General features: G+C 40.3%; 1 protein-coding gene across 2 annotated transcripts in view; it reads right to left on the bottom strand.

Annotated features, from left to right (window-relative positions):
* LOC148426623 (pleckstrin homology domain-containing family G member 4B-like) overlaps positions 1-23,320 on the bottom strand; it is a 28,875-nt gene extending 5,555 nt beyond the window's left edge. Inside the window, exons 1-21 of one of the 2 annotated variants that reach the window (XM_088411227.1) lie at positions 23,178-23,320; positions 17,470-17,667; positions 14,866-16,099; positions 11,650-11,847; positions 11,359-11,482; positions 10,306-10,399; positions 9,723-9,812; positions 9,149-9,265; positions 8,818-8,916; positions 8,601-8,743; positions 8,384-8,522; positions 7,205-7,327; positions 6,476-6,640; positions 5,502-6,364; positions 4,702-4,951; positions 4,180-4,269; positions 3,683-3,907; positions 1,800-1,970; positions 1,543-1,720; positions 1,353-1,469; positions 39-317 (exon numbers count right to left, since the gene is read on the bottom strand). In XM_088411227.1, coding sequence (XP_088267353.1) covers positions 39-317; positions 1,353-1,469; positions 1,543-1,720; positions 1,800-1,970; positions 3,683-3,907; positions 4,180-4,269; positions 4,702-4,951; positions 5,502-6,364; positions 6,476-6,640; positions 7,205-7,327; positions 8,384-8,522; positions 8,601-8,743; positions 8,818-8,916; positions 9,149-9,265; positions 9,723-9,812; positions 10,306-10,399; positions 11,359-11,482; positions 11,650-11,847; positions 14,866-16,099; positions 17,470-17,667; positions 23,178-23,246 — 4,966 coding nt within the window. In that variant the 5' untranslated portion in view covers positions 23,247-23,320. The remainder of the gene's footprint in view (positions 1-38; positions 318-1,352; positions 1,470-1,542; positions 1,721-1,799; positions 1,971-3,682; positions 3,908-4,179; positions 4,270-4,701; positions 4,952-5,501; positions 6,365-6,475; positions 6,641-7,204; positions 7,328-8,383; positions 8,523-8,600; positions 8,744-8,817; positions 8,917-9,148; positions 9,266-9,722; positions 9,813-10,305; positions 10,400-11,358; positions 11,483-11,649; positions 11,848-14,865; positions 16,100-17,469; positions 17,668-23,177) is intronic. The other variant, XM_088411228.1, reaches the window with a different exon arrangement.
* Between the last annotated feature and the right edge of the window lie 2,191 nt (positions 23,321-25,511).

Genomic DNA, 25,511 nt, shown 5'->3' with positions numbered 1-25,511 from the left:
TAAAGCGGGAAAATAACAAAACAAACAAACAAACTCACGCATTGAAGGCCGGCTCCCAGAGTCGTGCTCCAGCTCGTCTTCCTCGATGCAGTCGTACGGCCACTGAGTGAAGCAAGGGACGGTGGCCAGCGGGTGAGGATGAGCGTGCGGGTGCGAGGGCGAGGAGTACAGGTGGAGGTTGAGCGATCCCAGCAGGGAGGAGGACGACTGGCTGCTGGAGGAGGACGTGCTGCTGTTGGAGATGGTGGAGTGCGGTCTCTTGATGGAAGCAGAGTATTCGTACGAGGGGACCGCTATGGAGGCCCTTGTCCTACATTCTGATGGAAACACGGAGAAAAAAAAAGTGGGATTGTGTGTGAAATGAGAACATCATTGTAGATGTGTGCTCAATGTCGATGAGTGTAAAAAACGGATTTACTGTGAATGTGGAAAATCCACCTTTTTGATCTATCTCTATCTTTGCCACTTGCTATTAACTGAAAATACCAAATGCTCTGATTGTTCGTTACATGAGCCCTGAACAATTGTCATGTCATTTTCAGTCGATAGCAAGTGGGAAAATGCGCTACTAAGCTAGATAAAAACAGGTGGATTTTGTTGCCTAATTCATACTTCACAAACAGAATATTGACTCAGTCACTCCCATTTACGTCCCATTGATGAAAAATCTACATTCATTGGACTGATAGTAAATAAGTTGAGTCATTCACTATTAACAGCAATAGAAGTCAAAAATGTTTTTTTTAACTGGGCTAAAAGTAAGTGAGTTCATCAAAATACTGTGTTTAAACTAATGGGGCTGCATAGAATATATTATTGAAAAGAAAGTTGTTGGATTGACTTCCCCTTTATTGTATTGAAATGAAGGATGGATAGTGAAAATTAGAAATACAAATAACGTCTTCAGATTAAGATTTATTTTAATGATGTTTCTAATGTTTTGACTTTTGGAAATAAATGAGACCAAAGATAATTAGGGTGGTTAAAATGAGTTTTTTTAGATTCAGCTAGAAGTGATTTGGTCAACAAAATACAATACACCTTCCTGGAGGGTTGAACAATTGATAAAATTCAAATTGCAATGGAGCAGAATGCAATTTTCAAATTGCAAAAGTGCCGTTTTGATTTGGTTGCTCTGTAGGCTTTAATATCTAATACTACTTATTGCAACAGAGATTAATTTATTGATTGTGTTTGTTAAAAATGAATGGGAAGAGGACCATGAAAAAATCACTAATAAAACCACAATACGGAAGGGGAAAACATTGCAATTAAGATTACTTTTCAAAATTGTTCAGCCCTGGCATCAGGAGTAATAAAGGAATGATGGGGACTATTAAAAAAAGTCTCACCAGACCCCTTCATGATATAGTCAATGGCTCTATCATTGATGGCTGCATCACTGGGCTTAATGTCCATGAAAGGCTTGCTTCCAATTCCCATTGACACCATTTCCTGCATGCGCAACTCTGCAAGCCAAAATACACAAACAGTTTGTCTAAAAATGCGTAATTAATGGATACTCCTGAAAAAGAAACACACCTCTGTTTCGTAACGCCTGCCTCCAAAGGATTTTCCCTATGATGGAAGTCCACACCGCCTTGCTCTCCACGGAGCTTGCTTGCAGGATGAACGTGTCCTGGGACTTCCTTCGCCGGAACCAAATCTCAAAGCGCAGACCGCTATCGCCAACATTTTCAGTCATACCTATCTCTGCTGTCTATTTTTTTAAAAAGAAGAAAAAAAACCACTGTTTAGGCAGCCTAATAAGTTCTTGACAGGCGGAAAATAAACCTTACTTTGTAGGATTGTTTGTAGATGTAAATGTCATATCCTCCTTCTATCTTTTTGGTCTTGCTGAAGAGGATGAGGTCTTCAAACAAGAAGACGTGGCGAAGGAACTTCCTGCGTCCACACCAGACGATGAACTCATCTTGGCAGCGAAGTTGACCCTGTTCTTTTAGATTCACCTAGACGGGAAGCACATCGGGTCACATGCGTCACACACAACAATGGAAGTACTGGCGGGATGGTGACTTCACTCTACTGTATACAAAAAAAAAAAAAGATGACATCAATTTTAAATATGCACTCCAGATAAGAGTATACGTGACATTGAGACATGAGCTTCCTTGTGGATTTTCAAGTTCCCTGTGGACATTTTTGTTCTTTTGTCTCATGCTCTTTTTTTAGCACTTTATGTAAAGCATCATTGAAGTGTTAATAAAACTAGCATTTACGATGTGATAATTACAACCCTTTAAAATAGCGTGGCCCTCCGAGAGAATCCATAATTTTTCCTGAAATTCCCAATGGCCAACCCTGGTATCCCCTGGATATGACTGTTTTGTTGCAAGTGTTGAAGTCAAAGCTTCACATTACAATTTCAAGGGAACTGTCCAAGTCCATGAAGTGAGTCCTTGAGTAATTTGAGTACCTAGATTCAAAAATGCTAATACATGATTGGTTAAAGTGCTACATAAATAAAGTTGAGTTGAGTTACTTGACCCCTGACTACATGTGATATCAATTTCAGTCGACAGCAAATGCAAAATGCATTTTAAAGGTATTTGTACATGAAAATTAATGAAGTAGTTAAATTAATTATTTACAAAAAAAGAAGAAAGAGTCCTTAAATATTTTAAGTACCTTATTTAAAAAAAACAAAACAAAACAACAACAATAACTTTCAAGGCATTTTTTTTCTCGGATACCCGCTTATTAGTGCATATGTCTGAAAAAATGTCAAGCCAATTGTAGCAATAAATGTAAATGCTCTGCATGACAGTAAAACATGGCAAAGACGCAATGAGGCCAACTTCAAAATAAACCTTATTTAACCAAATAATATATCAATTATGAATGGCTTGTCATGTTTTTATTTTGAAGGTGTTTCCGGCAGCGTGTCACAGAATAAAGAATAAAGGACTCCCGAAACGAACAAGACAACATTGTTCTGAAATCACGTTCAATGGCCAATTATGGGCGTGAACAAACAACTTTATTCTGCTGATATTGGCATACAGTTGCAAGTGTTTAATCCATTGGCTACGGCTTCATTATAAATTTGTTTAGCATAAATTAGCTGCTGGCTAGCCCCGTTCCAGTACTCCATATAGGCTGGAGTGACAAAAAATAAATAACTGCACGTTTTGATGTTGACAGCTTGATATAGTTGCCATTCCTTCAGATCATTTTTTTAACAAACTGCACTGACTCACATGTGCTTTTTCAGTCGCCAAATTTGTTTTATAGAACAAAAATTATTTACAAGAGATTTGGAGGAGGAGGATGATTATCATTATTAACTCTTTCAGTATCAAAGATATATTCTCACGCTTTTTTGAGACTCCGAACGTTCCATCCTAGGTAATCATTTACGTATTAAAAAAAACAATATTTTTCAAGTGATTAGCTAAAGCAACGTCTAAAAATAGCTGGAACTGAAGGAGGTCATTAAGTATTAAAGTAAACCGTTGATTTAAACTTTTGTGTCATTAATTAAATGAAGTAATTCATGTTTAAGTAAAGCAACTGAGATTTAAAGTTAAGTAGAAATGTGTAATTTGTTTTTCTGTGTTTTTTATTGTTTTTCACCAGGAAGTTTGATTTTTTTTTTTTTTTTTTGTCGTGTAATACCTTTGTAATACTTTTGTCCATTAAGTGCATGTTTTCTACTTACATCACAGCCCCGAATGGCATCCATCGCCAGCAGGTCATTGCCATGGCGAAGCTGAAACTTGACCATTTCCTCAGCCGTGCGAAGGTCGCTCAGTTCTTGCGCTTGTGACTGGCCGCACTCCTTGATGAGATCCTTGAGCAGCAGGGCATATTTACTCATTCTCTGGATGGGCTTCAATAGGTAGGATGCCAGGTCCATCTTGTCCCCCAGATCAAGTTGCTTATTCTAGGACGTGAGAGCACAGTTAAGATGGTTCTAGCCATTGCAATGTTTTAATAGTCACTGTTTTAATGGTTGATTGTTTACATACAACGTGAACATTAAAGTATGTTTTAAGTCTAAATGTTTTGTAATCAAATAAACTTTGTAGATGTATAGATTGAGTTGCTACATGTCTTGTGAGACATGCATTTTTCACTTCTTTTATTTTGCACCATTGTGGACTAGTAATGATCTTCACACCCAGTGAAGAATGTTACCAGAGTTTCCAGACGCACCTTAAAGAATTCGTTCCCATGGCTGCTGAGCAGGGAGTCGGACTGGGGTTTATTCTTGCTGTACAGGGCATACATTCCAAACTGATCCTCCTGCACACATGCACACACACACACACACACAATTAACAAGTTAGAACAGTCATGAAAGCAAACTGGCATGTCAGCGTGCTCTCCTAAATATCGGGAGTACTTTAAACCACAGGAGTTTTGTGCTATTGAGCGCAAGGCCAAACTGTGTACAATTCTCCACCATATAAAACACATGAGCAAAAAAATGTTGGTACTTGTCTATTAATTACAGAAATACCCACAATGGTCACAGAAATAACTTGTTTTAGGTACATGTTTACTGTACCTCCATACAAAATGTCACTGGAAATAACAAATCATGACCCTGGAAACATCACATTTAGTTGTGTAATTAGATGTCAAAAGGTCATGAATTTTGATGGAACCTGAGCATGCTTAGTAAGTTGTCAGTACGCCTCCTCGGGGCACGGCGATTTGTTTGCACACACTCACATGTCGGAGGAAGCAGCTGCTGATGGACAGCGGGGAGTAAGCGCACGATTCCAGGTCCTTGAGGAAGTACTGGCTGTGAAAGTCCCACAGCTTCTCCACATTGCCAAAAATAATGCTCCGTTTCCCGCGCAGGTCCTGAGGCAGATCCAGACGTTCCATCTCGGGGAAATAATGCTCAATGATATAGCTGAGAGAGCGAACGTACTCCCTCTCGGTGGCGATCATCTCGTCCATGATGTGCTGCACTTTACTGGAAACAGAAAAAGCATCATGTTGAATAATAAAGTGAGATCTAGCAAGATTAGAATGCCGCAAATTTTTTTTGTCTTTGCACAGTACGAGATTTATTTAGTTTTTTTTATTGTTGAGCCATGACTGAGAATGTCCTATTTATGTTTATATTTGCACACTGGATTGGTAATGAAATGCCTTGTATGTTTCTATTGAACACATTCTCAGATTTACGAAATCTTGAAGGGTTTCTGTTTAATCTTTGCCAATTTTAAAATATAGTCAATGCCGCTATTCATCCAAATGCAGAATATCAGTCATTAATCGGCCGGGCTGATAATAGATCTATCTAAACAGATATAAAACTCATTGATTTAAACAGCTCTAATCTTGTCCTCTAATTGACTGGCGCTTCTACGGCAGCTGATAGCTCGTCTATGACCCAAGGCAACATCTCTAACCTGTATAGATGCATATTCTTTTAGTTTCAGTTCAATTGATGATTACTGTATATAGCCAAAATGTTACAACTTTGTATGAAGGTTAGTTAAGAATAAAAGCATTTTGACCTGCTCTGTTTCTTGCCACCCCCTTCAATGTGTCTGTTATGGATCCTGGAGGGCGTAGACATGCTGCGGCTACGTCCCAACGCTGGGCTCATGACATCAGGTCTCTGCAGTTTCTTCTCTGCTGACACGTTATTGGCTACCTCTAGACCCTTAATGTATACCCCCGTGTAACCATGCACGTGGCTGGAGTCTGAATGGCCGCCATCCCTGGGCGTCAGTTCGTAGCTCATTGTCTTCTTCATGATCTTCTTCATTGGTGATTTGCGGACTCGGAAAGCTGCAGAGATGATGGGCTCAGAATGGCATGAGATGGTGGAGTCGATAGTGCAGTCGCTGTCCGTGTCATCAAACATAGATGGACTCATCTTGCTGTCAGGGGGGAAAGTGAAGCGTGAGGAGGCGATTGAACCAGAGGGGCTTCTTGGGAGAGTCTCATCGGAATACAGCTTGGTGTCATCGGCAGCCTGAGATGTTACTGCCCTGCTGGAGCAAGATGAACTATCAGCTAGAATCCCACAGCCACTATTCTCAGCTACACTAATTTGGATCTCTGCAGGCTTTAAAATATCTGTAAGTTCAGAGGAAATAGAGTCTGACGATGTCCTTGTTGCTCGGGCCAAAGTGTCCTCCAGCTGCTGCTTGGTCTGCTGACATCTGTGCCACACTGCATTCCACTGCTGTACTAACTGAGGACATTCCAGGGATAGCACCATCTCATTTAATGTGCTGAAGTTGTCCACGGAGAACTTGGAGGCCTCGGTGCAGTAATCCTGCAGGATTGGAATCACGGCAGGTGAAAGCGCTTCATCTGTAGTGTTAAGGTGACTGACATAGTCCTGACAGTGCTCTCTCCACTGGTTTACCTATGGATGTTAAAAAGAGAGTTGACTATTTTGGACTCCAGTACACATCTGATTCTTGAGCCATACAGAAAAGAACTGCTTTGCAATATACACAATCTTCTTTACACTTACAGATTCATAAAACTCATAAAGGTTTCCCAGTATGTCTAATTGTGCCTTCCTCTTCTCCACTCTGCTCAGAATGGAGACAAGATGTTCCTTGAATTCCGAGGAAACTGAGCCAGGAAGAAACTGTGGAGATTCGTTCACCATCTGCATGGCATGTCTCTGCTGGTGCTATTAACCAATACAAGGACAACTGATTACTTTACGCTTTGAGATCATGTGCACAAACGACGTGGACAAAATTTTGGGCACATAGGGCGCTAGTTTTGTGCCTAGCAAAAATCTAACATAACTGTGCACACGGGTGAAGGTTTCTTTCTTTTTAGGCATTTGTGCAGTTGTGGGTGTGAAGGTAGACTACTTTCTCCTCCGGCAGTGTAAATGGCTGGAGTCCATGTAGGAGATTCAATCATCAAATCACAAGCAAACTTGCAGTCCACTACATGCGCCAGAAATTAGGCCAGTTGTTAGGACGAGTAAAATTGTCTACTTTCAGACATCAATTTGTCAGGTACGCCAGGGGCATTGAATTTTTTTTTCCCTGGGTCCACTGAAAAATCTCGCATGGCACAGCATGGCCTGCCAAACAAAACAATATTTGCACCTGCACATGTGTGCGGTTTATGAAAATTGTGCCCATAATGGTTGTCCACAATATAAATTTTGTCTTTATAATGTACTATCACAGAAATTCATGTGTTCTGGTATCATCTCTGTTCTTGACAAGATACTTACCACTGACTCTTTTAGAAAATGGTCCAAGCTCTCTTTCATGTCTTTTATGCTGCTGACAGACAAGGCGAGTGATTCTAAAGATGCCAGATGCTTATCTCCCTCCTCATTGAACCACAGTTTGACCTGAAAACAAACAAGCAAGCAAACAAACAAATAAATACATAAATAAATACATTCCCACGTTGTTGTAAAGCACAGTGATCCCCAAACTTTTTGTATCATGGACCGGTTTAGAAACGTACATTATTTTTTGCAGACAGGGGGATGGGTGGGGGTGTGTGTGTGTGTGTTGGGGGGAGACTTTGCATTATTGCTTTTAAATTGACAGTTTAACTGAGGCAGTAATTTTAAAGAAAAAGGAAGATTTAAAATGAAATATTGAAGAATAAAACAAATGTAGGAAAACACTGTATTTGAAAATACACAAGGACTTACAAAAAGTGGATACCCGAGGAATTTTAAAAGATAAATAAAAAATGAATAATGCATAATAAATAAAAAATGCACGATCAAATGAATGTGTTACAATTGATTGTTGTTTTTGGTCTGGTGATTGATTTTATTTGGGCTAAACTATTGACTAATAGTTATGTGGGTAGGCTTTGCAAACTGCTCACATTTTCATGCTTTCCACCATTACTTGGGAACTACTTGTTCAAATGATTCAACAGATCTGTAGTCTTGCCGACATGCCTTGCGCAATTGCTTCATTTTTTTCTCCCATCGCTCTAGTGACACCACTGTGCAAAACATGGGAAGGAACTCTCTTGTCAAAATAGGTTCAACTTGTAAAAATCATGGCAAGTCATGGCTAGCCATCACCTGCATGCTTAGCTGCATGTTACTCTTCTGTTTTGTTTACAGTACTGACGCTTCGTTCATTTACTGGATGATTTTCTTTACTTCAACTTGCAAACCAAAGTTAGAAGGAAAAAATTGGACACGGATTGACTGCAACATTTGATTGAGAAAATAAGCTCAGAGCTTGCCACTGGTCACATCATATCACAATTCTCAATGGTACAGTCACCCAGCCCTACTAATGTTGCTCATCGGAGAGTAATCAGGGTGGGAGTGGGGTTATGATATATATGCTCTGCAATTTCTTTTTGGACGGGCGCTTGGGGACCACTGGTGTACTAGAGGGAAGCTATCAATAACGAAATAGTGAGAGTTCACCTGTTGTGTCTGTTCCTCAAACCTGCGCACCTCCAGGAGACTTTCTAAGTCTTTCTGAGATTTGTTGGACAGAATGACAAGCTCGTGGACCTCTTCATCCACTTGGTTGTACAGCGCACTTAACATATCTACAGCATCCCTGAAGGCATGCAAAATTATTATTGACAAGGTCCTTTTTGCATTAACAGGAAGTGAGACGCCTCGACTGCAGCAGTACCTGTAGGCCTCATTGTCACCGGCCTCTTCCTTCCTGATGCGTGCGAGGATGGTGCCTCCTTCCAGACGTAACCTATTTAGATGAGTGTCATCGAGCACACGCTTCATGAGATGCTTCTGCTGCGCTATCATTTGTGAAACCTCCTAAACAACAAAGGATCATTTTTGATTGATTCCCAATTTTTCAGGGTAACGGGACTATTTACTCCAAGTCATACTTCAGATGTCTTCAGGTTGCCGCAGTCACTTAACGTGGCAATAGATTCCTGGAGGGAAGCTATGGCTTCGCTGCAGCTGCTGGCAAATGGCTCTATTTTCTGTAAGTGTTTCAAAAAGGTTTGTTAGGCTTTGCCTTCAGTTTTGGCGGAAATAGTTTTGAAGGAGAAATGACAAAATAAAATACTCATTCTACATTTTTATTCATTCGATTATTATTCATAGAAATGTGAATATTCTTCATCCAAATTTGTCAATCCAGATGATCTGATCTGGATTAACAAACCCAGCTAACCAAACTGTTATTTTCTGCCCGTCGTCTGTACCATTCACCTGTCTGAAGAGCATCCAGTGGTTGTGGTCGTAATGGAAGGTGCCATCCAAGTCACGCGTGAGTTGATGCTGTTCAATATGTTTCATCAGAGACTTCAATGATGACAATGTCTCAGTCTGTGGTGAGACAAACACATGGGTCAGTGAACATCTCTTGTCTGTATTTAACACTAATGTGATTAAAAGAGTTGGGTGGGGACAAAGAAGGCAACAAACACCATTAGTTACAGAAGATGAAGTCATCCAAAAAACATCTATCAATTCTGCTCCTCAAAAGCCGGTGTCCTGGATGTTTTACCATATATGTCTCCCTGCTACAAAATCCTGATTCAAATGCTCAGTTATCAAGCTTCTGTGGACCTTGCTGAGCATCTAACCATTTGAATCAGGTGTGTCACAGCCAGGTGACACACAAAACATCCAGGGGAGCGGCCCTCGAGGACCAGGATTTAAAACCCAAATCTACAGACTATTGAGAATAGGCAGATGCATGGCAAGGATAACCTACTGGGAACAGCCACTTTAAAAAGTCACCGCATGACTTACTCATGTGACAGTAACTATATTTACTTACCTGTACGTTGACAATGTCCCTTTCAGGTTTGGCTGCTGCCTCCTTGTCCACCAGGAAAAGAACTGAGTAAAGTGCATTTGGTACCAGTGTCTGAAGAAACATGCACATGTTCACGATTATTAAAATGATTACGACTACTCATAATGTCAAAAGTTGAAAGGATGAGAGTTTTTACTGTAGTGGCCTATAAAGGTATTGGTACACATGTAGACAGGTGCTAATATGTCCTTTTTTACAATGTCTGGGTTTCCAGACTGAGGATTTCTAAGTCAGACACAAAAATGTAATCATATGGCTTTTGCAAGTCTTCTGACACCAACTCAGTCACAGCGAGTTAAAAACAGGCATGTAAGCACAGGTTAGGCCTCAGGCCAGGCTTTTCTCAGAAGAGGCTTTTGGATATGCAGTCATTACAACTTTAAGGTGTGCCTCTGCTGAAACGCTGAACATTAGGAAAATGTATAGGGCATGTTATAGAATGTAAAAAGAAGTAATACAATTGCCATTGCTTAAACACATGAGGTCAGTAAACTTTATTGGGTATTGCAAACCAGGTCTGTGCACATTCGCTGTCTGTTCTCACCTGAAACTCAGACAACGATGACAAGAGTGCTGGAACAGGCTGCTGCCTTCTGCAGTCTATCACAACTGTCAGACCTTCATCACGTTTTTCTTTCCTACAACCACAGCAAGCATACTCTAGTCACTTCGACTACATATTTACATAGCCATCAGTGCCTTAAGGGAAACTGGCAAAAAAATTCACAAGGCACATACACACAACCACAGATGAAAATACATATACAGTATTAGAGAGGGCTTGGTGGCAGAGTGGTTGTCACACCCGCCTCACGGTTCAGAGTCCCAAGTTCAAAAGCAGCTCATTCTGGCCTTCCTGTGTGGCATTTGTTTGTTCTACCTGAGCCCGCAAGGGTTTTCTCCAGGCACTCCGGTTTATTCCAACATTCCAAAAACATGCACGCTAGGTGTATTGGACACTCCAACCTTCTGTTTCAACCATCAGTAGGAATGGTGCTGTTTTATTTTGTCAATGGCCAAATATTAAGAAATTAACATTATTCTATCCTGTTCATTGCAGACTTGCTCAAAAGCAGAGTATTTTTAAGTTTAGTTTGGCAAAAAGCTTTGCTATGACTTGCTACAGTGGCATCTCTGTTGCTATCGTTAGCTGTGGCTGCAATTGGAGCTGAGTGCCTGGCATTTATGTGCAAGGCTAAATTTGAGCTGCTTCCTACAAATAACGGACCAACAACTCTTACGTGCGCTTCCATTTGATGTCTTTCTTTTGCTCCTGAACTTGATCTCCAGGAACCTATTTGGTTATCCAAACACAATGGTAGCCAATCAGTGTCCACTTCAAGGGTCCGATTGACCTTTGCTTTCCAATCCCAAACAACTGAAGCAAAAGAAGCCCGAAGCATAAAAAAACAAAAACAAAAAATGACAGAATCCTCATACGGAAAGCAGAAGGTTAGAGAGTGAAAACAAGTTTAACCCGATTAAAAAGAATGACACTTTAATAATGACTGTAATTAATTGATTGCAATCAGTCTGTTGAACGGACACACCTTGGTAAAAAATTATTTGCTGAAGAATCAGACCATTCCAAGCTTACCGAAGTGTGGAGTGGAAGTAGACGAGTAAATTGCTGAGTTCTTGCACCGTGCAACTTTCTCCTGCCCACACCTGAGCTCTGGTGCACACTTGCAATACCGCCCTCCCACTGCGATCTCGGCTTCCTGGAAGACAAAAGACCAGCGGGGGGTGAAATATTTTGAAAAGGAGGGGACTACTTTTTCACAATTTATGATATAAAAATAAAGTATGACTCCACTGATACATGGTTTAAACAAAAATGTTTTTCCTATGAGACTGAAGAATGAAATGAGGTCAAGGTGCAACTTACCTGGCAAAATAATAGCGCCAGATGCAAGCATTTCCTGATTGACCTCTGACATCCGTTTGGGGAGGGACAAATTACTGTCATTGGAGGAGCTTGATGATGACCCCAAACTTACGGCAATCCCATTAGCAGTTTTTGGGCAGTCGGACTCCTCCTCTGTGAGTCTGGACTTCCTGTCATCACCGGTGTCCTCCTCCTGGCCTGTAATATTAACAATAAACCACTATTTAAGAAAAAGAAGCTTCCTTTCACCTCAGTGTGGTATAATCATAGTAAACCACACTGACTCATCCTGGGGGCCAGGTGGAGCATCAGCATGAGTCAAGAGTGAATTCGCCGTTATTATAAACGTCAGCATTTTGGTCCCTGGGGCCCGTTAATAAGCACAACCCACATTCTCTATGGGTAATGCAATTTCCACACTGGATCTAGTGTGTGGCTTTGTAAAAGCACATCCGCACAAGATTATTCATTGTGTATCTCAATTAGCACTGATCTCAAATTGCACTTTAGTACAATACAAGAATGTTCTCACTGTTAGGCTTTGTGTGACGCATTACAAAACCTAAAAGAGAAACAACATTTTCTCTTCTTAATAAAGTGGGAAAGTGAAACGAGAAACTTTGGTGATGTCATTTAAACAAATCATTTAAACGGGTCTTCTCCAAACCCGTTTTAGACACCTGTTTTTATGGCAGTATTGCATTACAAAGTAGAGGTTCAATGATTAATCAAAAACGCAGAAATGCTGCCTTGTCCTGATTTTTGTACTACCGCAAGGTTCGCTGTGCATGTTTGCCAATTTAGCAGAATGGATTCTGCCAAGTTGGGAGGGCTGGCACAGCAGGAGTGCAATAATGGAGAAACTTTGATAGGCAGCTGTTAATACCAGCAGAGACAGGGATGCAGCCCTCCGAATATACCATAAGTACAGTGACGCTCGTTGTAAGTAAACATGCAGTTTATGTTTAAAAAAAAAAAAAAAATCCAATGAATGTTGAAGACACCAATAGTCTTAGAAGAGCCCAAAATGACTTATGTCATAAGTCTTGATGGCAGTGTGAAAAAAAGTAAAAACAAACACAGAAACTGAAAGAGTCCCCGATTGCGTGCCAGTGACTGTTGTATTTTTCAATAGTTGGAGGCCTCTTTTATGTCCCACTCAGTTGTGTGGGAGTAAAACCAGCCAGCACAGCCTCTATTGTCTTGAAATAGTCAGTGCATTTCCTGTGCCACTGTGTGAGCCGGCCAGTGTTTGCCGCATGTTTCCTAAATTGCTTTGTTTTCACAGGAAGTGACAAACACAGAGTAAAGCCTCTGGAGTATTGTGAAAATCTGCTTTTTGTGTTCCTGGTTGGACACAACACACTGTTGAGGATAACTCTGCATCAGCTTGTAGAGATCGGACCTTGTGCTCAGCCTGTTTGGTTAAATCTTTTCTCGACTTATACTAATTAGGATCTTTTTTTCCACCTTGATACCTTGTTGGTTGACAAAGGGTACTTTTGTAATAGAGTCAACCCACACGTGATCTGAGCATCCCCATCCTTGAAAGCACTGTAGGACCATCTTATTGTAGAATACAGAGGTCCTTCTGCTTGGTTTACAGAATCTTTTGTCATCTTTGAAACAATGTTGAGGGAAACCTGCTTTGCAACAGGTGAAAGGCAATCTCTTCTGAGGTCATCTTAGGAGTGCAAAGGGGATCTGATGTTTGATTACCGGTACTTCTTCTACTGTACTGGATTGGGATTTCTGTGAGATGCTGGTGGGATGATTCAATAATATATAAAGTATTTTAAACTCCACTGAAATCACCTTTACTAAGTCAAGCCAAAAATGGTCTTTACAGTAACATGCTCAATCACGCCTCGCTACTTTAAAGACAGGATTCTACTAATACTTCGTTTGTGAAATATAAATTAAAGTCGTAAGATCCACACGTTTTTATCTCAAAGGGCAGCCATTTCATGACTTGTTGTCAACTGAAAACAACATAACAGTTGCTCAAAATTGACCAATCATGGCTCACCTGTTTTCTGAATTTGTTTTCAATAGCCGAGCCCTGAGCAAGTGTGATATCATTTTAGCTTGACAGGTAAATGTTGCTGTTGAATTCATATCCCACAAACACTATTAATCAGAATATTATGTTTATAGGCTGGATAGAATATATTATTGTAATGTTCAAACGTTGTTTTTGGATTAATTTGCCCATTCAAACGAAGGAAATGTAAAGTATAGTCTAGACTAGAAAAATCATTTAAAAGCTAATGGTCAGGCACAGATAATTATTATTGCACATATTCAAGTAAAAAAAGAACATCAGCATTTTATGTTTTTTTTTTTTACTGTTCCTTTTTCCTATATTACATTAGCAAAGGTTAAGTGAAGGGAGTAAATTAAAACAAAATATATATATACTATTTTATGTTAATGACCACAGTAAAATTACTTAATGAATATGAAAAAAATAGGATTTTTCTCAAAGTGAGTTATTGTCCAACCCATGAAATAAGCTTCCTCCATAACAAAAAAGCCCCTCAGACATCACCCTTATGTTATTTGTTACCTATGCTACAGTACACTGCATGAAACAACACAAAACCAAACAAAACACTCAGTGCAAAAGACAACACACAGATGTGACTTCATTTTCCAAACCTGCACTCCATACGTTTGCACACACCCACACAGAGGTGCCAAAATCCACAAAAAGTCTCCTTTGAAAAAGCAATCTGTCAGCAGTGACGGCATTAATGTTTCGTAGTTGTGAGCTGTCTCACTCTTGATGAGCTGTTGTAGCTAGTCTTGCTGCAGGCTATCATTTTAAAACCTGCCCACATTTAGCCTGTTATAGTTTCAATTCCCAAATTTGTGTTTTCATACACTTGTTGTGTTACTTGTAAAATGATGAGCCATACTGAATCACAGTATACTGAGCCCATTTTGAAATATGTGTGAATGATGTTTCAAATTAAATTGTGGAACAATATCAATTGTTAAAGAGGGTTAATCATGGAAGAATGACAAAGAAAATAGCCTTTGACTTGATTTCCCTTCTGACATTGACAACACCAGATTCTAATGTATTGTATGTTTGTTGCGGTCCCCATCTGGGCAAAATAAAGAAAGTCTTTATGACAAAAATTATATAATGATCTTTGGAAGTTTGAACATTGTGAGGTGCATATCATGACATATGATACTGGCACATACCTGGCACTTCTTTGCTGCTCCTCCTTTCACAACCAGGAAGAGAGGCCTCCACTTCCAACTTCCCAAATCGAAGAACATAGCCATTCATCAGCTTTTTGGGGGAGATGCTAGTTGAGCCGCCAGAAGAAGACCTCTCTCTGTGAGCTTTACCCTGGCCAGCCTTGTTAGCCCTCTCCAGCGACTTGGAGCGGCGTTCCGCCCGTCTCTCCGCACTCCGCAGTCCCTTCTGTAAGTAATGCAAAGGTGTGCTGGTTCTGGAATCGTCACCACTGAGCCAACCTCGACTTCCCAACCTCCGGGATAAGTGTTCTCGAGAAGAAGTACGAGTGTCTGGGCTGCTGCCTGGCGTCACGGAGCCGTCTCTAAAGCCAGCAGGTTCTGTATTTTCTTCCAGGATGGACTCAGTGCTGGAGCCGAGGCTCATGGGGTTCTGCAGGGCTTCCATGTAGGATTTCCTGAAAAGTCTTCTGCTCTCAAAAGCCGCAGAGTCTCTTGGATGACGTCTACGAGGGCCTGGATTGCTGAGGTCCGTACTAAAAGAGAGCATCTTAGACACTGGTCCTCTTTCTTTCCCGCCAGTGTCCTCCCCACTGTGCTCTGTCCCACGTTCTTCAGTGTGGCTGATCTTAATGATGGGAGTTGTTATGTCTACCCTATGCATGCTATGGCTATCGCTGCTGGTATCCGTGCAGTTTCTGTTTAGTGCGATGGGCTCCGAAAAAGTGGAATCCGCTCCCTGAGAATGGAGGGACTCCCTGGAGCTTCGATGACTGTCCAGGGTGCCCGTGGATCCGCTCGTACTACAGGTGCTGAGTTGGCCGCGGAAGCCCACCCTGCTGCAATGTGCTTGCATGATGGCTTCCGCTGTGCTGCTGACAAACAGAGGGTTGACCACGTTCTTCCACGGGGTCCTGTAGACAGATTTGCCAGTTGTAAGCAGGCAGTTCTGTAGCGAGTGCAGGTTCCGTTCCAGTGTTACATTCTGCAGGAACTCAGCGGTGAAGACGCTGCCATACATGCTCTCCGCAATGAGGATCTCCACGATGGCCTGCCCACTGGCCGACAAGCATTTTATCACGAGCTTGGCAGCCTTGCGGCCTAATGGGACAATTTGAAGGTAGAAGTCTCCTTGCTTTAGCCTCACTTTGTGCAAGGGCGACAGTTGCAAGACCACTTTGTCATGGATGCAGAGAGGCCACCCTTCATTATAGAGCAGCAGTCCTCGGAACCTCAACTGGAAGAGGGGAAATACAGTTAAAACTTGTCCCAGGAACAAATTGCCTTTTGTGTGTAAAGACAGCTTGTGAGGCGACTTGCATCACTGTCTCCAAAATCGTCACTAAAGTTACAACACATATTTAACTTTAATAGAGAGTCACTAAGCACATGATGAATCACTGACTGTGATCATTTGTCTTAGAAAGACTTGTCAGATCAAGCCTGGTTTCCAAACAACCAAAACCTTGTTGTGACCAAAATAATAAAGGGATACTAGACTTATTTAACCATTTTCAGCAGTAAAACGTTAATATCTTGTTCATCCATCTATTTTCTAAATCCACTTCTTCTCACAAGGGTCACAGGTTTGCTGGTGCCTATCCCAGCTGGCTTCAGGCGGTAGGCGGGGGACACTGTGAACTGGTTGCCAGCCAATCGCGGGGTACACAGAGATGAACAACCTATCACACACCCAATCACAACTTAGGACAATTTAGTATGTGCAATTTGCCTGCCATTTATGTTTTTGGCGTGCCAGAGGAAGCCGGAGTGCCCAGAGAGAAAACACACAGGCTTGGGGAGACCATGCAAACTTGACACAGGAAGGCCGGAGTGAGGTGGATTTAAACTCTGGTTCCTTTAACTATGAAGCAGATGTGCTATTCACAGCGTCACCAAGCCACTTATCTTGTTCATATTTACTTCAATAACTTCATTGTTTTTCATGTACAGTTAATACCTCCAAAAATACATTTTGTCATCCGCTGTTCACTGAAAATGATGTGAGATGTACTGTTGACTCAGGTAGCAAGTGACCAATCATACTAAGCTTGCGAACGTCACATGACCAAACCCAGAAAACAGCGGAGCCGTGAGGAGTTGTAGCCTGAGCCCTGAGTACATGTGATGTCATTTTAAGTTGACTGCAAGTGGCAAAATGTGTTTTTATTGGTATAAATTGCACATGGAAAAAAATAGGTATTAATCCAAGTAGAAAATATATATAAAAAAAAAAGAAAATAAGTAAAGTTTAGAAAACTGTTTCTTAAGCAGTTCCCAGATGGATGTACAAGTACCCTTGAGGGTATGTGAAAGCCCTTCAGATGCTAATGAGATTTTAACAGGATTTCTGCAGCAAATCTGATTCAATACTTTTTAATACCGTGAACAGACAAGCTATCTTCTGGAGATGCTGAATAAAATACACTTTGAGATACCGCAACAAATGCAGTTCCAAAGTTTAATAAATAAAACTCAGATGACATATCTCTATAGTCAAGTTAAATACTCCACTGAGTTGAACATGCATAAGAACATCAAAAAGGAGGATGTACTTGTATCAACTAACATTATGAGATCAAAATGACACAAAAATTAACCACTCACACAAGTCTCTTGTTGGATGATCTGAAGAATCCTCTTGGCTGGAAGCAAGAAGTCGATGAAGCAGCGAAGGCCGTCCCCACGATACTGTCTTTCCACCACGCTGAAAAGTTGCCATAGGACGGTGGAGGCCGTAGCGCTGAAGGGCCGGTACAAGGCCGACAAAGTGCTTTGGATACAGCTGTCCAAAGACTCAGCGTCCTGAGAGAAACACAGAAATGTTTCATCCAGACTTTCACAGAGTATAGATTGGCTCACTTTTATGTATGGAGGACCAAAAAAATGCTTAGTTAATCACTTACTAAATGATGGTCAAAAGAAACCTATTCCTTCAATGCAACAATAGAAATATGTTCAATATTGCGTTATTTGGCGGATGACACTGGTTATCTGTGACATTATTCATGTAGACAGCACAGTCTCACAGCTACTATCATACCACCTACACACATTGCAGTAAAACCACAAGAAATGTCCACCATCGTAGAACATAATGTGACAAGCTGAACTGAAAACTTGTAACATATGACCATTTAAATGGGAAGTCGAGTCAAATATTTTTTTTTTAAATAATATGTTCTATGCACTACCAATAGACTAAACAAGGCATTCTTGTAAAATTGGGTTTGTGGAATTTGAAATAGACAGCAAGATCCTCTCATTTTTATCCATCTCAGATGGCGGACATTTTGCTGTGGGCTGACATCACAATTGGTCTGGGCTCAGTCAATTAACAATTGTATTAATAAGAATATGGTGTTGGGGTGCATATTATTGTATAGGACATTTTTGTCTTGACTTCCCCTTAAAACATGAAAAGACTACTCATGCAAATTTATATCATTTCCAAAAGAAACCGTGTTTGGAAAAAAAACGCTTATGTACCAGAAAGATTGATTGTTTCTCATGAATGACCATCATCATAACTGCAGATAAATATGCTTATTTACAGACTGATCATGATCCCATGTATTCAGGAAGTTGTATCATGATAGGAAACACGGGCCGGTGATGAACTTTCCATCAGACAAAGGGGAAACACCTGGACCAAGTGACGTCACTCAGAGTGGACACAAACAGCACAACTGGAAAATCCACCCAGTGCAGCCTGACCTTCTAATAGCAGCCGAGGCGCGTTTAAAAAAAATTCTGACTTATACATGACTTGACAGGTTAGTTATTTAGAAAAGTACATTAGCCAGAATAAATGGCGGTCATGGAGCATAAAGAGACTGATCTGGAGTGGAAGTCATGTTCACAGCTCAGGCAAGGGCGCCAAGGCCAAACATCCTACCGCTATCTGTCCTTCCCAAATGGAACACAACAGTACAATGGACATCTGCCATTCGTGATAACCATGCAGATACACAGAAAAGCCAGGGAAAGTCCCACCATTTGGCATCTATGTAACACTATTGAAAAACATTTTGGAACTTTCACTCGGTCACATTTGCAAGACAATGTGAACTAAATCAAAGCATCCCATGTTTCAGTGGTTTAAATCAGACAGCACATCGTTTTACCCTTTGTAGGACTGTTGAACTCAGCAGCTCAACGCTGTTTATTAGAGGAGATTGAGTACAGTTCACTGCCTTGGTACACATGCCACGACTTGGCTACAAGGCCCTCATTGTGATCACCACCTCCCTAAGTGGTGTGAGCAGTACAGTGTTGGTCTCCAGAAACAAAGCGCCCACCTCCATTAGTAGTCAGACAGCACTTAGCGGGACAGAAATGTCTCTAGGCTTTAGTCACTAGGCAGGAGAAGAACAACGTGGTGTTTTATGAGGAGAATGCCAACAATGGAAGGAAAGCCTTCGTGACACTGTGAAGATGGGTCACTAGGTTTCCTTTTTTGGTTCCCAAGGAAGGAAAAAAAAGCACAAGAAGGGACCTGAGATTTTCAAGCTAATACATGTAGAACACCAACCATTGTTGTTAACTCGGTATTGTTTAGTGATATAAAAAATAAAACAATATTACACAAAAGGGAAGGATGTTGTACTTGCTAACCTTTCTAGAACGGATTCAGTACTTAAATTAAACAGCCAAGATACACCAAACAAATACTATGGAGGATTGCAGAAATCCGAATTACTGCTGAGAGGCTGAAATTTGAGGATTTTGATAACTTTGTTAAACAATGGCTCTGGCTGATTAGTCTATTCTTAAAATAATAAAAAGTTAATGTTTTTGATTAATTGATTAATTCTACCATCTCTAGTTGCAATTTGACAAGATTTATTAAAAAATGAAAATCTGTCAAAATGCAAAGTGTGTGAAAAGCCACTTCGATGTGAGTACCGTATAAGGCTGATGGAATTTTGAAAATCAGATTTTGGAATCAGATTCCAGCATTCTGGAGAAAGTGAGCCTTTTGTATGGGGAAAACAGCAATTTTGTTTTTGTATTATATTGACTATCTGGTCAAAAGACAAATTGGAGTAAACCAACTATTATTTTTCAACATTGTCCTTCTTCTATTTTGCCTTCTATACAGAATATTACACTCTGTCATTGGTTTTTAAATTTCAATTACAAATATACATTCAGTTTTCAGGGGAGAAAATTAAGTGTCACTATTCAAATGCTAACACTTGCCTAAATAGCTCTATTTAATGAGTAGATGGAAGATTGTTGGTGAGAAAAGCAGCGTGGGCAACAGAATTTGTCATGTACAAAAACAATCTTTTTTTTTTTTTTACATTTATTTATTATGGGGTATTATTGAAGCATTTGAAGTGCTCATTTAATGTTGTTAAGAAAATCCCACCCTTATCTCTGCTAATTTTGAACCTGCACACATCTAATGACATCAGTTGCCAGCGACAATGAAATTGTACCAACTTTGAGTGAATTGTCTGCAGTCGAGTACAAACTCAACTTTATTTATGTAGCACTTTAAAACTATTTATTACAAGTCTTGAACTAGAACCCATCTCGTGCAAGTTTATCTAATGTTCAACAAAATAAAGGAGCTCAGCTGTACACAGGAATGCAGACGTTGCCCTGCTTTAGACCTTCGGTCATGACATAGTAATGAAGAGGAAAGTCCCACCCTTTCATGATCCCAGGTTTTGTTGGTAAATGGCTGCCTGTGAGATGGAGGAGATTGGTAGGAATTAGTGGCCTCGGGATCCAGGTGGGCTACTTTTGTCTGAGACATTAGAAAAACAGCTGTTACCGACATGCGTAAAAAGAAGCCCGAAGATTTAATTCAGTGTGTGAAACAACACAGCTTCTGGGCATCCATTATGCCTTCATCCAATAGTTTTTAAGTTGGAACAAAAAAATGAATCAAGGGGAAAAAAAAGGCATACACCAAGGCTGCATCCGAGCGAAAGGTGGAGTGAGAGTGATCGAGAGGTGCTCGCTGACTCATTTAGTGGGTCACGGGCACAAAAGGCTGCCTACCAGGCATTCAGTGAAGCATGAAGCCACCAGGGGAGTGTAACAGGAGAGCCCCCAGCTACTGAGAGTCTCACAGGCAGCAGGATGATGCCAAAAGGCCACAGGTGGTTCAAACCTGCCAGGTCATTTAAATTAAAGATTTCGTCCACTCTATTGATAGGAATCAATGACAAGGATCAGCAAAAAACTGGACTTGATAGACTTAATGGATTTGGGCTTGCAGTTATGACAATCATAATCATCATTCATAATCATAAATGAAAGTGGAAAATAAAATTGTATTTGTTTGGCCTGTTCATTAGTTACCAGGCTTTGTCTGGGTTTGTGGCCTTGACGACAGTAAAAACAAGATTCTTTAGGGAGGGCTATCTCTTAGTGATAAATGTTAACCTTTGAGGGTCACTTACTCTAAGATCAATATTTCAGTAAGTTCTGCGTGAAAAAAATGACCACAAGTTCCTGTATACTTAGGTCCAGAAGTATTTGGACAATGACAGAGTTTTAACCCAAATATTTTCTTCACAATATAATGTTCAATGCACCCCCATTAGTGCAAGCACAGCATTCTGATTAATATTGTTTTTTAGTAGTACTGTAAAGGTTTGTACAATTTTGAGAATAATTAAGATCAATAATGAACTTAATTAATTCATTTACTTTAATCTTAACTAAACATTTCAGAACCCCTCAACCAGCTTTTTTTTTAAATTTAGACACATTGTATTATTGTGGCAGATCAAAAGATTGATATCAACAAAAAAGTATGTTCATTTTATTAAACAGACTTTAACAGATGCAGTTTTTGTAACCATTCTTTTGCTTCATTTGAGAGTAGCTGCTTCTTTGGTAAGCACTGCTTTATGATTATTAAATGTGGTGTTTTCCATTCATCAGACCGACGGCTCTCACATGCACTTTCATTTTCATAACTTCCATCTGCCCCTTAACTTGATCTCCCATTCACAACAGGAACCTATCAGGTTATGCCACACACAATGACAGCCTATCAGTGTCAACTTCAGAGTGTGATTGACTTTTGATTTCAAACCCCCAAACATTCAAGCACAGTTAGCCTGACACATAAAAGTGAATCTAATCAGCATACTAAAAACATACATTTACAGTAGAAATTAAATATTAGATTAACACTATTAACATATTTAAAAAATACAAACAAAACAAAATCCATCCATTTTTATGCATTTTTATGCATCTCAGGGGGTAGCCCTGGGGGGGTCCCCTTTAAAGAGATAATTGAAGGGCTTTCAGTTGTCAGGTAAGATGTTTTTCAAAAGTATGACAGTTCGTATTGAATAAAATCATAAGAGTGGCCCAGTTTCAAATGTTCTGAAAGCAGTCATTTTTCAGGGTTTCAAATGGTAATTTCTGGGAACTTACATTTTAGGCTTGAAAATACATGTAGGGAATCTTAACTGCGCCATCTTATTAAAGCTGTTTTTAAGAGTCTTGCCATAGTTAAGAGAAAGACTTGATTTATGTTGTCGGCCGATTGATGTCTTTGCTTGACAGGATGTAAACAGCACTTTCTGCAGGATATTGTTCTTGAGTAGCCCATGCTGACCTTTTTGACTCCATGCAGTAGTATTCTACATTCCTCAACACACACTTGTATACATATTTCTTTGCGATATTGGAAAGAGAAAATACAAAGTGAGAAGTGACAGCAGAGTCAAAAAGAGCTCTAGAAAAAAATCTGTTGATTCCTGTGCAAGGTAAATATAGAACGAGTGCATACCAAAACAAGTTGGGAGTTGATAAAGGAAAGTTGCTTATCAGAGAGGATACAAAGTTGTGTACTTCACTGACCTAAGTAGTGATACAAGTATACATTTTAAATCTTTTTTTTTCTCCTGATTGGGCTTTGTCACATGCATCTAACATCAGAGAGAATTTCAACAGATCACAACTTAAGTCGATTATCCATGGCGAGACAACAGAGCGAGTAAAGTTCATAAAAACATTTATCTGTGAATTGTTATGTATTGTTTTCAAAACTCAAAATGTTTTTCTTTATGTAAATGTTTTTCTTTATGTTTTTCTCTATATAATGTTTTTTTAATTAAAACATAAATGTAGAGAAATATGTTTGTCATTTAACAGCCACAACATGCAGTGTCAGCGTCCACATTGTTCTTCTTCTTCTTCTTTTATGCAAATATAAATAGACAGCTGCTTTTTTTAAGGGCTGAAGTCAAGCAGTAAACAAAATAACACGTTAAATAACTTCTACACGCAGTACATGCCAGCACAAGTCACCAAAGCGCATGTCAAGTCCATACCTTAATACTCAGGTAGTTGTCACAACTCCTCGACTTGGCTCTGGCGTGCATTTTGCCATGTGACAGCATTGAGGCACCTGATCAAAATCCCAGGCGGTTCTTTAATGACGAAATAAGCTGTGTCAAATCCAAGCTGCACAATGCAGTGTATGATCAGCCCAATGCTGCCCTCTCACCAGGTCCATTTCCAGCTCTTGTGCTTTGTGGCAGCTGGACGTGAATAAACTCCTGCTGGGGCGTGAGAGCGTCCCCGTCACTCAATCGCACTCCCTCCTCCTATCCAGAATACACCCAAAGCCCTGCCTCTCCATGCTGAAAACCTCTTCCAGCTGGATAGATGCAAACTGCTGAAACTCATCATTCTAAATACACACACACACACACGCACGCACACACCAATGTGCACACACACACCCACGCGCACACACACATGCAAGCTACTTGGTCCTAGAGTCCCAAACTCTCCACCCAGTAGGGGTCGGACTCTGACTAACTCCTCTCTGGCCCAGTGACCCCTTGCACCTCTACCTCCACAAGCAGCACCCCGCACCCCTCCTGGCCACAATGGGCCCTCTTTTGTCCCCACAATACAAATGGACTAGGGTTTCAGCTTATTCTGCTGCTTTTCAAAAGGGCAAAAAAAAGAAAGGAAGACATCAGCGCAGGATTGGTGGTTCAAGTCGCTCACGACAATAGCATTCCCCTCAAATTTTGTCAGGGGAAAACCCAATACTTTAACCGGCTGTTAGAACCCTGTGACACATGAGAGATATACTTCTATTGAGGAAGACAAATTTGACATCGAAGCAGAATGATCTTGGAAGATAAATTAGCCACAAAGTGGGGTGAAAGGTGCATCAATTTGTGTGACTGCCACAATACTCAAGGCAGCTTTTGCACAAGTTGTCAGCAGTCACATTAATTCAGCATTGTCTATCATCTATTATTATCATCTATTTTCAGCTCCTGTATCAGCTTCAACTCCTTTGAAATAAAACAGAGCTTTGAAAATCGCAGAACTCTGCATAAAATACCGGTAGCCATGTCACATCCCGTGTCCCTAATATCTTGTCCTGTCTGCAGATTAGGGGGCGGAGCCACCGGCCTTGCTTCCTAGTTTCTCTGTTTTACAACATATGTTTTTTAGTTGCTACTTTGCCTTTTCTCGTTCCACAGTCTGTGTTAGTGAATTTAGTTTGTACTTTGAGTTTTATGGCGACGACCTTCTGCTGGTTTCGTCCCTGATCACGGTTAGTGACATGCAATTTTGTCATGTCTTTTTTAACTTGTACTTTTAATCCCGTTTTGATTCCTGAGTTGTACTTTTGCCTGCTTGAGTTGCTACTTGACATGTTGTGTGCACCTTTTGTTAATAACCTTTTTTTTTTTTTTTTTTGCCATTTTCAGCCAAAATTTGTCAGTGGCCAAAAATTCGCCGCCCCTTTACTTTTGATGTAAACTCATCATGCTTAGCTTGTGCAAAAGATAGCTAATCCTAGTTAATACACAATACATAACTTGCTTGAATGCCACAATTAACCCTCTTAGACTTCAGAGTAAAAAAATGGCTCATGAAATATTAATGTGGAATTGTAAGGGGATTTTCATTTCATTGTTGCAAATTTGCTCAGTCTGCCTGGTGAGCGTCAAGGAGTTAACTAATATAAAAAGGTCTTGAGAACCACCCATCCAGTATTCTGTCACTTGTGCAAAACTTCAATTTCGAGATTTTACTTTTTTCAAGTCGACACTTTAATGCATGAGCCATGAAAATCACACAAAAGCATTTTTAAGGATTTTTTTTTTTAAGATTCATTCATGTCCTTTCAGTAGCTCAGAAGAGGACATTCTGACCTTTACAATTATGTCAAATGTATTTGGATGGATAACGATAACTGCACTGTCCTATTGAGATAAAATGGACACAACGGTAGACGCAAATAAATAGGTTGGGTCTCAGGAGGATATAAGAGAAAGACATTTTTAAATAGTTGTCCACTGTAATGACCAGTTGAATAGCTGTCCAGTGTAGTGACCACTGTTCCAGAAAGGGATCCAATGATGAATGAATTGAATGAATTTGATTTTTTTCCCAGCCCGTTACTTGAATAAAAGTATAATCACAAAAACTCAAATACTTGTGGACTTTACTGTACACATAAACAGTAAGCGATGCATAGCATGTGTAAAAAATCACATTACCACACAAGCTTAGACAAAGAAGGTAGTGAGGCTAGGTAATCAAATTGATTTATATTTAGAGAGAGGCCCGGCTTCCTGCAGAGCCTTGTTAAAGCAAGACACACAACAACTGAGACGACGACACAGTGTCTC

Source organism: Hippichthys cyanospilos, chromosome 3, assembly GCF_059441005.1.
Source record: "Hippichthys cyanospilos isolate Australia breed blue-spotted pipefish chromosome 3, RoL_Hcya_1.0, whole genome shotgun sequence".
In the NCBI taxonomy this organism is placed as follows: Eukaryota; Metazoa; Chordata; class Actinopteri; order Syngnathiformes; family Syngnathidae; genus Hippichthys; species Hippichthys cyanospilos.
Note: the sequence above shows the minus strand (reverse complement) of the source record. Positions and strands in the feature narration are given on the sequence as shown.